This window comes from Phoenix dactylifera, chromosome 5, assembly GCF_051530095.1.
Source record: "Phoenix dactylifera cultivar Ajwa chromosome 5, Ajwa_hap1_PhDact_Kaust_v1.1, whole genome shotgun sequence".
Classification (NCBI taxonomy): domain Eukaryota; kingdom Viridiplantae; phylum Streptophyta; class Magnoliopsida; order Arecales; family Arecaceae; genus Phoenix; species Phoenix dactylifera.
This window is the reverse complement of record NC_143194.1, coordinates 28,940,547-28,953,231: the sequence shown is the minus strand read 5'-3', so window position 1 is coordinate 28,953,231 and position 12,685 is coordinate 28,940,547. Positions and strand designations below refer to the sequence as shown.

Genomic DNA, 12,685 nt, shown 5'->3' with positions numbered 1-12,685 from the left:
ACTGACTCTTATAGTTCTGGAATTTTTTATTCGGTTGTTACCTCATTGACTTGGGTAGGAGGCAAGCTCAAGAAAGACTTCTAGGGCAAATCCTTTCTGCAGAAGAGGTTTTGCTAGGGTGGTTCTGCTCGCCTCCAATGTAAAAAGCATTTCCTTCTGTGATTTTTAATGGTCTTTGGATGTTGTTGTGTACGATATTTTTGAAAGCTGAGATTGTTTTACAATATTTCTTTCATTTCATATTACAAGTAGTTTTACTGTATTACTTTCTAGTTTTAGTTTCATCTCCAATTTATCTGTTTTAATGTTTTTGGTTGGTTTGAGAGATATGAGCAAATCATATCATCTGTCTCCTATTTAACATCAAGTAACTCCTATAAAGGATCCATCTTCTTTTTCATTTATCGGATGTGTCACAAGGCATTTGTCGCGAGTTTGTTCAATTACATTTTGCCATCAGTTGACTTCTTAAACTCATGATGGCTAGTGATCAAAGATATTTCTATGACGCATACTAACTTCAACCATTGTGTAGGAGAATATCAGGTTAGGTTTTAAATAATGGATAGGATCCTACCATAGAACAAGCAGTTCATATCATTTGGAAGCTCGTGCTTGTATGTAGCATTCCAACCACTTATTAAGTGTTTACTTGCAAGTACATGATAGTTCATAGAAGATTGTTCACCGTTTAACTCAGTTATGCTTACGTTGTTGATATTAAACTTCTCATATTGGGAGTAACGTTGTTGTGGGTGCTGTACATAAGTATTTTATGATATCTAGGGATGAACGTACCTCTTCTATAGTTGTTGGCGTGGGTTGATCTAGAGTAGTGACTGTGAACGTCTACAAGATTTATAATGAACATAATTAACAGTTGAAAGAAAATGAAACTAGATCTCACATAAGATTTGCTGGGCAATCATTTTGGTTTCTACTGGAAGTTACTGTTAGAACATTGCTGTAGTAACATGTTCTAGGGATGTGATGTTCTGCATCTTTAAAGGCATATTTGGTTGGAGGGATTTAGACTTTGGGATAAGAATAGAAATGTGTGACTCTCATTCCAGCCGTTTCGTTTAGAGCGGAGAGGGGTGATATGTTTTAAATTATCTATTCCATTTCGATTCCGGTTATGGGCCAAATACGTCAGGGATATATCTATTCTGATTTCCATTTCGGTTACGAACCAAACATGCCTGTAGTTCAAATGGCAATCTTAGTTCTGACATCGAGTTTCATCGATGAACTTCTTTGTCTTAAATCACCTGTTTTCTCTGAGCTGAGCAGAGGTCATACAAGAATGACTGGTTCAAGAGCCCTACAGTTTACTCCGCACAGCTGCCCCCATATCACTTTGTAATGATGCAGCAGAGATCTCATCCTGATCCATATGCTCGAAACAGAGGCCTATAGTTCCCCACTGCTTAATATAATTGGCCGGTAACCTTACTTGAATTATCTAGAGGACAATCTGCTGACATGGTCTCGGCATTTAAATCGAGAGTTTGTGTACCATATACTGATATTATCATATTAAAAAAAGATATGATAAGATGATAATAAAGTAAGGAGTCATTCAGTAAAAATATTAAAATAGATGAATCAAGCTGCACTGAACGTGAGCTCGGCTCGAGTCCTCTGTGCCAGTTCTCAATCCTCATCAGGCCAAGAACATGGCTAGCTAGAGCATGGACAGCACTGTCCACGGATCCAGTCAAATTAGTGGAATCATGGGTGCAATTTTATTCCACTTGCCATCTGAACACTGCCAGGCAATTGTCAGATTTAAAATTTGTCGAGACAAAATCAACGTTCTGGTAAAGAAAAGGCGATGACATGTCCATGCATTCTATTAAGCATGGTTGTGGGCATGCTAATCAATCAACGACATCCCCATGGCTTTCATGAACATTTGACATCATTGCCACATTCACTGGCCAATTTCGGAGAGAAACTGTATCCCAGGAAGCATATGCTCTCTTTATTCCATTATTACGTGAATAAACTATAATTCGTGAATGAAAATAAGGCATGCAAAAGTAAACGAGCAAAGGAGAAAATGCCAGAAGAGATGATCACAATGTGCAATATTCATTGATCCGATTATATATTTCTCTGATAGCAAGACAGCAACAACTTCTTCTTCGATCATTAGAAACAATCGATACAAATGAATGACACTGCTGCTGGAATGTACTGGTTTAAGGGGGCTGCTGTCATCTTGGTTTTGCGTTAGTCATAAGCACAGCTACCAAAACCTGCAAGAGGTGACATGAAGACAAGATTAAATTTGATTTATTTTGCTGGAAGTCAGTTTGAGTGGTCAGCTGGTGTGCAAGTAAAAAAGGACTCTGCCAGAGAAATCCGATATAGTCGGTCTGGTAATTTACTTGGATCAGTCGTTGTGACAAGCCCTGAATTCTTAAAGTGACAATTCCAGTTGTTCCTGCCCCTGCATTGGTAGTACAGGTTCATGGCTATGGAAGCATGGGACATGAGGTTATCTGGGTAGAAGCATGGGCAGCCTCTTTGCAGTATACTGCAGTCCACCTGAGAGCACGCATAATTGATGTTTGCTAGCAGAGTGGCATCATCGGATGAAGGCTTTGCAACGCACCAAGTTGTCTGCAAGAGGATGAAAGCTTACAAATCAATCTTGTCACTTTTTGTTCCTCCTCTTCTGTTTACGGGTAGAATGCTTGCATGATAACAATATCAGAGCATGTATGTAAGCTTTTATATGATAATTATAATTACCTGTCCTTGCACCAACTGTACTGTTTCCCCTGTTAAAGAATGTCAGAGGCAGAGAATTACGAAGATGCTTAACAGATTGAAAGCTTGAAGGAACTAGATTTTTGAAAAGAAGGAAACGAAAAGAAAAAAAATGATGGATTATGAGATCAACAAGAATATAACTTTGTTTCCTGAATATAAGAACAGCGAATAATCTAATTAGCATCCTGTAGAAACCCAAAAGTATCTACATCAGAAGAAAGCCTAAAGATGGGCGTTCAACAAAAGAAGAGTAAGTGAACAGCCAGCCATTTGCGAGCCCAGTCATAAGAATCAAAAAGCGATCAATTTCAGTTATATATTTACGCGAGAGCCAATTTACTTCGTCACACCAATCTTCCACATTGATGTTTGCTCAAAGAAAGAAGAAAGGAAGAAAGAACAAATCACACCAATGGCACCATGTCTTTGCATGCTAGATTTCTAGGGAGAATAAGAATTCGAACAGTAAAGTGATTACCTGCCAGCAGGAGCAGTGCTAGAGAGAAAAGTAGGAGAGAGGGAGATGCTTCAACTTTTCTTGCCATTGCTCTGCGTTCAAGAGGAGGACTAAAGATTGTGGCGCTCAGTACTGAAGTGAGAGCAAAGGGGCCCTTTTAAGGTAAGGGGGAGGAGGGCAGCCGCGAGCGCAACGGCTATATTCTCGGCCGCGCCTTGGCTTTGACAAATTGTGGGTCACTGAAAAGAGCCCGCGCTTGATGGAAAAAGGAAGCCACCACGTGGCTGACGTCGTGGAGTGCCGACTTTTTCTTATGCATCCTTGCGTGTGAGTCTTGTATACACGAGGTAAATGTGCATACGAGAAAATTGATTCGGGCCTGTGACGTGTGCTTAGTCTAACATTATTTATTTTGCCGGGAAGATTTTGGATGCTTATATAGGGAGCTAAAAAAAAATCTTCTGATTAATTTTTTTAAACGAGGTCCTAAATTGTAACAAATAGTATCAAAACGAACTCGGCCCTAGCCTATATGAACTAAAGAACACTACGAGCTGATTATGGTGCTTGTGATTAGATTTAAATAAATTTGAATCCTTAGCTTGATAAGAAAATCACAGTTTGAATGGAGGGAGTATGTGAGGACTTGTGAGGGTGTGTGTTTAGTCCCATATCGGTTATTCGCCGAGAAGATTTGGATACTTATATAAGAGTAACAAGCCTAAAAAATATCTTCAACTAGCTATTTTGGGTGAGGTCCTAAATTGTTATGGTAGATATATTGGACCCACCTTTTTGGATCAATATAAGGATTGTTTGGGGCTCTTCCCATTCCCTTGTCATTCGGGAGCCAGGTATCAACTCTAAGGAGCATATCAGTTGATCATGAAGAAAGCTCTTATGAGGAGCTTTTTAGCAGCAGCGGACGATGGCAATGATCATGAAGGAAGAGGGAATGATCTTTTTAATAGTTTGATAATTATGTTCTTTTTTTTGTTAGATATTTTTTGATAAGACCATTTGTTTACGCATCTCTAATACAACACATAGAATCAAGGTTTGTTTAGGCATTCCTACAAAATTGAACTGAAAATCTCGTAGGATTTATTGTTTGGACCATTCATGTAAGCATGACTCGGTATAAACCAAAGACCATCCAACCCAAATCGTGCAAGAAAAAAGATATTATAAAAAAAATATGGGTTAGGTTTGGACAGACTCGTAGAAAGTACAAGATGGATGGACCAATAAGTCCAATTTCTACAGAATTTTCAACCCAATCCTATAATAATATCCAAACAAGTCCTCAATAAGCACAATATTCCGAAACGTTGTATAAATGGAGGAACTAGAACCCAGATCACCGTGCCTACATGGTTTGCAACATAATTTTGTTGTTTTTAACTAGCCAGTGGAAAAATAAAGAAAATTCCTTGGCCCAACAACCCCCTACCCACAACGGCAACTAGCGTCACTATTAATTCTGTGCGGAGCTTACACACCAAGAGTGGATGAGATAATACAAACTAGAAAATACTTCATTGCACCACTCCATTTCCTACTTAAATCTCCACATTTTAATATTGAACAGCACAGGATCTCATTCAAAAAGACTAGTCGAAAGGTATGACTCAAGTTCCTTGGCTTTGTATAAGTATCCAAGATCTACTTAGGTGCATATCTGGTCCTCACATACTTTTTTCGTTTAAACTCTTAGTGTTCTCGCTAGTCTAAAGGTCCAAATCTAATCACAAGCATCACAATCGGCCTGTGGTCAATCCCAATAGCCTGCACTACAATATTTTTTAGTCTACATAGGTCATGGGTCGAGTCTGCTTTAATATCATATGTAATAATTCAAAATCTCATCTAAAAAGACGTGAGTTCCTTGGCCCTTTATAAGTATCCAAGATTTACTCGGTGCATAGCTAATATAAAATTAAAGACAAACCTGCATGGTCCTCATACATGTCATTCATGAGACCAATATGTATGGCGCCAATCTCGGTCTGCCATTAGGAATTGGTGCTTGCAGCAGAAAATAGACTGGTAGACGGAAGTAGCACTCTCGGAACCATGTAAGACAAATAAGGAAGGATGAAAAAAAAAAACCCAGACACTAGGAAACATGGTTGATTCAATTTAAGTAGAACCTTTTTAATCAACTAATACGGCAATGGGTACACCTCACTCCTAGAATGTACAAGGCATATATAATGTGTGTCACCCTGCTTCCTTCTCTCGATCTAGTGTTCCCATCACATGAGCTGTAAGTCCACCCTCATTCTTTGTTGTCCACTGCAGGAGATTACACCAGAGATGCCTGGGTTGGCCTGAATCATTGTCCTTAACTAGAACTAAACATTTTTCACGTTACATAGGGTACCCTTTTCTTTCATCCTCCGAGAAAGAAAAAAGCTGACAAAATTTGCTAGCCAAAGTAGAATCCATCTTAATCTTTTCTCGTTACTTTGCATAAAGAAAGATTCTTCTCTTTTTTCAGCACCACCTGAACTCCTTTTTATCTTTTTACAGCATCTCTTTTTACACCTGAAACATCGACGACCTTCTTATCAAAAATAATATATATATATCGACGTACCCGGGATGCGCACAAAAATGAACGTGCCATGCTGATAAAGGGAGCAACAGTTGCTATGATGGTTGAAGATTTTTCACTGTTTTATATAACTTGAGATTAATATAACTTCACTTTTGACACTTCTTTGCAGAGAACAAAAAATTTAGCAAAAAGGTCATACAGAAATATCATCATTCATGTGGTTGAGGAAACCGTGTCCCTTGTTGGAAGTAGCACAAGTTCAGCAGGAAATTAATTTAACCAGGCTAAAGGAATTAGACTTGGCTTAGCTAAGCTGGTCCAAACACTACTCGGCCATAATTCGATAATGGCCTTCCTGATACAAGATCAGCTTGATCACATGGCATCGGGGGCACCGCAGGTTAGCTCGATGGTCTCGAAGAGGCCGCACAAAAACTAGGCGCCAATTATCATAATGCCTCGGATCAAAATCCATAACTTTTCAAAATAACAAGAACAAAAGGGATGATGAGGGGGTAGTCAATGTCCTGCCAACTGAAACAACTCAATTTGAGAGAAATTAAGCTGTTCAAATAACCAACTATTGGTTCAGCCAGTTAAAAGAACTCTTCCTTCCAATGCATGACTAAACTAACACCACCATTCAGGGGCGGGGACATAATAAAAAGAGTCTAACTGAACAAGGACAAAATATAGTTCAAGGAACATGCAAAATAAACATACATGTACAGGTTTCTGCTAGAATTATACTCACCAAGCACAAATATATTTGTTCATGCGACCAAGTAATTTCAGGAAAATTTGCTTATTCAAACATTACATCCATATACCTGCACACGGGAAGATGACAGAATTTTAAATGGTCTACTTCACCTCCTTCTGATCTGGTTTTGCACCACAAGGACACTGCTTTAAACAAAGTAGAATGTCTTGACAGCATGGTGAACATGCCTTGAATAAACTGGGAAATTCTAATCCCCAAATCTTTCTCTATCATGAGGAGAAGAAAAATCAATATTAGGACCTAATGGGATGATCCCGTATGTATTTATGGTAGGATGGCTTCCATAGTAGTGCTTCTTTATGTGTTCCATGTTGACCGTGCTGCTCATGCCTGGGATTTGGTATATGTCTTTGGTGTAATTGAACAGATTTGGATATTCACGCAAGAGCTGTTTGTTGCACTTGAAATGAACAGCATAAACCTGCACGCAAATGGTTTAAAACTCAAGACCAGATAATCTAGCAAAGAGAAGTTTTCGATTGTTCTTACAAATTTTCCATGGTATTACCTAGATATAATCAAGTATCTATTGTACAACAGTTCATAGCTCAGATCAAGTATTGCATGTTGCATCTAACAGAATGATTTTGTTTTTTCTATTCCAGATATCAACAACTGAAAGGTAGTGAAGAGGAATTGTGCGAGTTTCAGTCAATTCATACAAACAACATTCAGATCATCTCATGAACCATAAAACGAAAAATGTAAGACATTAGAGAATCTGACTGGAGTTTACATTGATCTTGAGTCAAGTTGATCGAGTGGTGATATACCGGAAAGTTTTTATCAGCAGAAAGAACACTAATGGAAGTGAAAAGCAGGTTTGCAGAAGTTAAATGTAAAAATTGTATATGTTATATATCATGTATGTATGTAGATTATGTGTCTTAACTAAAGACTTCACTTGCTGTAGTAGAAAGGCTGAAGAGGCTCTCAGAAGATACACCTGGGAGAAAAATGTCTTCAGTGTTCTGCATATTAGGTACCTGATGCAAGAGCCTAATTCAAACTAGTTGGAACATTATCTGAATCATGAATTATGAGTCAATAATAGAGAAGACTAGCCACAAGACAAGCCAATAGTTTAATATAGGTATGCTTTATATTTAAGAGTTGTAAGAGGACTTGCTAGCCATGAAACCACCAGGGCCTAACGATAATTATTCTGTCCATGAGATGCGGGCTATTTTGTGATGTTGTCTATGCAACGACTAGAACATCCCATATGTAAGAGGGAAATGTAAGCTGAAGTTCCTATTCGAGTGAATGTAAAAAGGCAGAGCAAGAGAAAAGAACAAGGAATCAGAATAAGACATACACATATTGGTCATATTACAATCTGTACTTGTATCTGTCAGTTATTTCTCATGTATCAGGATATCCTTAATGCTAGTAATACCACATGTATGCCTTGTATTGTACTTGACTATTGGCCCAATTTCTAAATTCCTGGATTTCATGTTTCTTGCTATTGATTGTCCCCATTCTTCATTGCACATCCAAGTTAATTTTACATCGTTTGATCAAATTATCTTTACAGTTGAGAACTGTTCATGCGTGGGTCCGAACTTTGTGTTATCACCTACTTCCAACACATTGCGTTGAGCAGTCCATTTAGTTACATCAAGATAACTCAACAAATGTCACAATTCAACTAGATCAGCAAAGTACATGCTCATCTCATCTAGGGATTTGTTCTGGTTAAACTGTGATCAAGAGTGATCCCTCAAAAGCAAACCAACCGAAAAATGCTTTGTAATGGGGGTTAGCCAGCAGGACTGACTAAATAAGCTTGTCATATAATCTTCCTAATTCAGATTCTTAGTCCACAGAAATTACGTGCTACTTGGATATGAATTTCTCTCTAGCTACAAAATCGACATACTAGCATAGCCCCATGTTTTGACAAATATTTAGTCTATGATAATTGATAGGATAATATTTTCAGGATTCATACCTCATCAAACCTTATGAGAGTGACAAACAGGCGAATATCGGCTTCAGTCCATGCATTCCCACAAATATAGCGTTGCTTACTCAGAATCTCCTCACATTTGTCCAAGGCTTGATACAACTTTGCCGCCGCCTACATGAAATGGAAAGCAGCAATAGAGTCCTATTGAGATGACAAACGTTTATACTTGCAAACACTTTTAAAGTGGGTTCGATTAAAACTTTCATGAAATAGATAAATGCAATCACCTCATCATAAGGACCTTGTTTCATAGCAAAACCACATTTATAAACGCCATTGTTTATCATGTCATATACCCATTCGTTGACCTCATCTATCTTTGCTTGCATGTGAGAGGGGTACAAGTCCAAATCAGCATTCTCTGCTATATCATTAAATTCGGAGTTCAACATGCGGATTATATCCGAACTCTCATTGCTCACAATTGTTTTGAGTTCTTTATCCCATAAAACCTGCCACATAGTGTTAAAAGAATCGCACTTGGGTGAAAAGAAACTGAAAAATAAAGTACAGGAAGGTAAATGATTAATAGCACACTCACAGGAACAGTATATTTTCCAGCATAATTAGAGCTAGCTATCTCGTAAAGTTCCCTAATACTTCCAGCTCCATTCAGAGAGTCAGGCTCAGCGCCTGATTCTTCAGTGCTAGAAATGGGAAAGACCCATCCAAAATGCTGATCGCTTTCCTTTGTTCTTTCCCATATTGGTTTGACTACCTATCAAACACATCAGGTAAACATTTAATATAAACTAACATTGAGTAAATCCTGTCACAAGCATAAAGAGAGTCACCGTGTAACTGATCGCCTTGTCAAGCCCTTTGAGCTTCACAACTGAAAGGCATCTGGATGCCCAAGGGCATGCATAAGATATGTATAGATGATATCTTCCATATTCTGCAGGAAAACGGGATGACTTGTCTTTTGAAATAAAGTTGCGGAAGGTTGATGCGGTGCGGTTGAATGCACCAGATTCTGTAACTTCATCCAATGCTGATCGAGCCATCTGCAGAATGTTCTGATGATAGTTCAATTTGCTGTTCTAGCAATAAAACGCCCAATGAAGAAGGTGCAAGATGGAACATAACGAGAGAGAGAGAGAGTCATGAATATGCATAGAAGGTGATTGCAGCAGGATGACAACATTAGCAGATGTTATCTATATCTATAATTTCTCTATACATTTTTGGTGCAGAATGCCATGATAGCATCATACCCGTCCTTGCACCAACTTCCAATTCTAGCAAGCAACAACTAAGTGGAGCACATGTTTAGAAAATATAAGAATTTGACAGGCACAAGGAACACCTATAAACATGGTATATAGACACTGAATAATAAATTTAGATCAGACACAATGGTCCATGAATAGGTTTAGTCTAAACTTAATTTAAAGTTGATGTCATGCTTATATATTATCACATGTAATACTTATAACTTGATGTTTGAACAATATCATAATATACAATTTCTTATTGGGGATATGTTATTTTACCAATTTTATGCTTATTAAAACAACACCATCAACGGTAGTTATATTCTTATTGCAAGGAGAAAAGGTTTATGAAATTTTAAAATTTGGATCGATCAAGTGCTTGCATTAGAAATGTTGGAATTAATTCTTCAACGACTTAAATGAAGATTGATAAAATTTCTAGTCAGATTATTGATTATAAATAAATGATATTCTAATGCATAGCTTTATTAGTTTCTTGTAATCTTCTTAATTCATATCAACCACTTCAAGGGAGTAATCCTTGTTCTACTACTCAATGAAATTCATGTCTCTTAATGTAAACTAATATCGATTGGCAGAAGGGCGTTCATATGTCAAATCCCGATTTGCAAGGCTTATAAGTTTCTAAGCAAAAGTCAGGCAAACATTGGACTAAAACAGTTGGGCTTCTGTTTCATTTCAAAGAGTTCAGGTTGGGACAGAGACATACAGGTTCAGAATTTCATCTTTGAAGTTATATATATATATATATATATATATATATATATATATATATATATATATATATTATGAATAAAATAGAGAAAATTTTATAAAAAGAGGAAACACAATTATAAAATATAATGAATTTGAAAACACTTTTAAAGTGTAATTTTACATATGCGATTATAACTTATTCTACCCCAAGCTGGTGAACATATTAAACAGTATACGTAGACATGATTGCCACATAAAATTTCTTAGCCAATGGCTTAATGACAAGGAATAATTAGGATTGCTTGATAGAAAATAATTATTAATACATTATACATCAGAAGCTATAGATTAGGCCGTGTTATATTGGTTTCTGACTTCTGTCAACTAAAGCAAAGCGTTCAAAACTCATCATTATGGGGCTGAATCAAACCGAAAATTTCTTGAACAAAAAGAGATCTTTTGGGTTGAATTAAACCGTAATTAGTGACAAAATAGTATGATAAGATGTTGATGAAGCAGATCAATTCTCATCCATATGCATGATAAAATGGAAGGATGTTTTCATTTATTCCTCCCATTCCCCCCCCCCCCCCCCCCCCCAAACCTCAACCCCAAATCTTAAGTCATCAACATCACAAGATGCAAGCGAACAGTCTTCTATTGAAATTCATGGAAACTTAAAAACAGAATAGGCAATAACATAATTTGATTATTTTTATGTTTATTAGACCAGAGTCTTAGTTTTGCCATCCCGCAAGGAGGAGAGATAAAGATCGGGCATGCATGACCGGTCTAACATAACTAGGTTTTTCCAGCCAAAAGGCCCAAAACCAAACTGGCCGCTCCTTAGAATACAAGAGAAAAAACGAAGAACGCTCCAAATCGAAGTCCAAGACAACAAAGAAAGAGAGAAAAAAGAGGGGTAACATGCGTACCTTGAAGGTGGATAAAGATCGAACAAGGTTGAATCGCGAGGCGGAGGGGAACGAGATCATGCAATTTCTTCTTTCAAGCTTCAAAATTTGTTATAAAGCGGCGTCGAATGACATCCCACTTCCCAAGCTGGGAAAGGAAAAATGCCTACCAACCGGTAGTGCTCATCAGCAGCAGCAACTCCCCGAATAAATAAAAAAAAACGTTAACATTTTAATCTGAATGCCATAAAATACCCCAAAACGTGATGCCCCAGTGACGCACCCAAATCAGTCACCCGCAGCTCGCGTCAATGGCACCATTTTTCAGTGACCGGGATGTCTCCAGGGCTCTTTGTGGGGGTCCAAAGTGTTTCTATTATATTTTTTTTATTAAAGTTAGGAGGTCAAAGTACGCGATGGCCGGGGCTTTGCCGCTTCGGTGGAAGATCGGAAACGGTCCAGTCGTCATCATGAGCTTATGCGCACGCCAGCTCAGAAAAAATTTTAGATTATAGCTGGTCTTGGTCGGGCATATGCCCAAAAATATCAAATTTTAAATAAATCCAACTTGAGGCATAATTAAACAGAAATATAGTTTAAGCCTAAGGCACCATCATGATCAGCCCTATTTAAAATGCAGCTATAGAGACAATAAATCGATCAGTTTCAATATAATCCAGACTAGATCTTGTATCTTGATATTAGGGTTGGGGGCAAGGTCAGGTGTCTATGCTTATATTCCAAATATTGGAGCCTACGGATAAATGGCATCCGGATTCGATTGGAGAATAACTTGAGACTAATCCATTCCATAAAATACTGCTTGATCCAGACTTGCATTATGATGAGTAATTAAAAGATTTTGTTCAACTAAAAGCTATATACAAGGTTGGAAATGGATACTCAATTCAATTAACTAATATGAATTCTCTGTAGTTAAAGGTTCGGATTTGGAAGTAGAAGTAAGACAAAAATGTCGGTCGGTCGTAGTTTTATGAATTTGGGTTAGGCTTGAATTTAAAAAAAACCCAAGCTAACTCCAAGTAAGATTGAATTATGATGGGGCTTAAACCTAATTAGAATACAACTCTAATTTACTCCAACCTAACCTTCCATAGAAAAGTAAATTTACGCATGTGGTTCGCTTGAAATACCTGTATGTTTCATTTGACCACACATACGGGTGCATCTAATCAAAATTCCAACCATTTCACTGCTACTAATATTTTTTAGAAAATATTTCAAAATCTTTCTCTAATCATAAATCACCTATG

At 37.5% G+C, this 12,685-nt stretch overlaps 2 protein-coding genes across 3 annotated transcripts; both read right to left on the bottom strand.

Annotated features, from left to right (window-relative positions):
• Positions 1 to 2,078: 2,078 nt before the first annotated feature.
• On the bottom strand, positions 2,079 to 3,406 carry LOC103703345 (major pollen allergen Ole e 10-like). Its single transcript, XM_008786170.4, has 4 exons — positions 3,263 to 3,406; positions 2,764 to 2,792; positions 2,397 to 2,631; positions 2,079 to 2,264 (listed from the first exon to the last, which is right to left on the bottom strand). Exons 1-4 carry the CDS (start codon positions 3,327 to 3,329, stop codon positions 2,239 to 2,241), a joined length of 357 nt encoding a protein of 118 aa, XP_008784392.3. The 5' UTR covers positions 3,330 to 3,406; the 3' UTR covers positions 2,079 to 2,238.
• A 3,112-nt stretch (positions 3,407 to 6,518) lies between these two features.
• Positions 6,519 to 11,812, bottom strand: LOC103703343 (uncharacterized). Of its 2 annotated transcripts, XM_039129009.3 has the most exons (7): positions 11,667 to 11,812; positions 11,433 to 11,577; positions 9,358 to 9,570; positions 9,105 to 9,281; positions 8,791 to 9,015; positions 8,546 to 8,674; positions 6,519 to 7,009 (listed from the first exon to the last, which is right to left on the bottom strand). In XM_039129009.3, exons 2-7 carry the CDS (start codon positions 11,490 to 11,492, stop codon positions 6,776 to 6,778), a joined length of 1,038 nt encoding a protein of 345 aa, XP_038984937.3. In that variant the 5' UTR covers positions 11,493 to 11,577; positions 11,667 to 11,812; the 3' UTR covers positions 6,519 to 6,775. The 2 variants fall into 2 exon arrangements, with proteins under 2 accessions (XP_038984937.3, XP_088578302.2); XM_088722176.2 differs by lacking the exon at positions 11,667 to 11,812 and having other exon boundaries at positions 11,433 to 11,623.
• Positions 11,813 to 12,685: the final 873 nt, after the last annotated feature.

What these genes read in the sequence shown, in the direction of transcription:
- LOC103703345 (XM_008786170.4), bottom strand. Translation starts at nt 3,329, where the DNA reads ATGGCAAGAAAAGTTGAAGCATCTCCCTCTCTCCTACTTTTCTCTCTA. An exon ending in AGCACTGCTCCTGCTGGCAG is followed by an intron (nt 2,793 to 3,262) that starts GTAATCACTTTA and finishes ATTCTTTAACAG; the next exon opens with GGGAAACAGTACAGTTGGTG. An exon ending in TGTCACAACGACTGATCCAA is followed by an intron (nt 2,265 to 2,396) that starts GTAAATTACCAG and finishes CACCTCTTGCAG; the next exon opens with GTTTTGGTAGCTGTGCTTAT.
- LOC103703343 (XM_039129009.3), bottom strand. Translation starts at nt 11,492, where the DNA reads ATGATCTCGTTCCCCTCCGCCTCGCGATTCAACCTTGTTCGATCTTTA. An exon ending in ACAAGGCGATCAGTTACACG is followed by an intron (nt 9,282 to 9,357) that starts GTGACTCTCTTT and finishes TGTGTTTGATAG; the next exon opens with GTAGTCAAACCAATATGGGA. An exon ending in CTCTCATAAGGTTTGATGAG is followed by an intron (nt 7,010 to 8,545) that starts GTATGAATCCTG and finishes ATTTGCGTGCAG; the next exon opens with GTTTATGCTGTTCATTTCAA.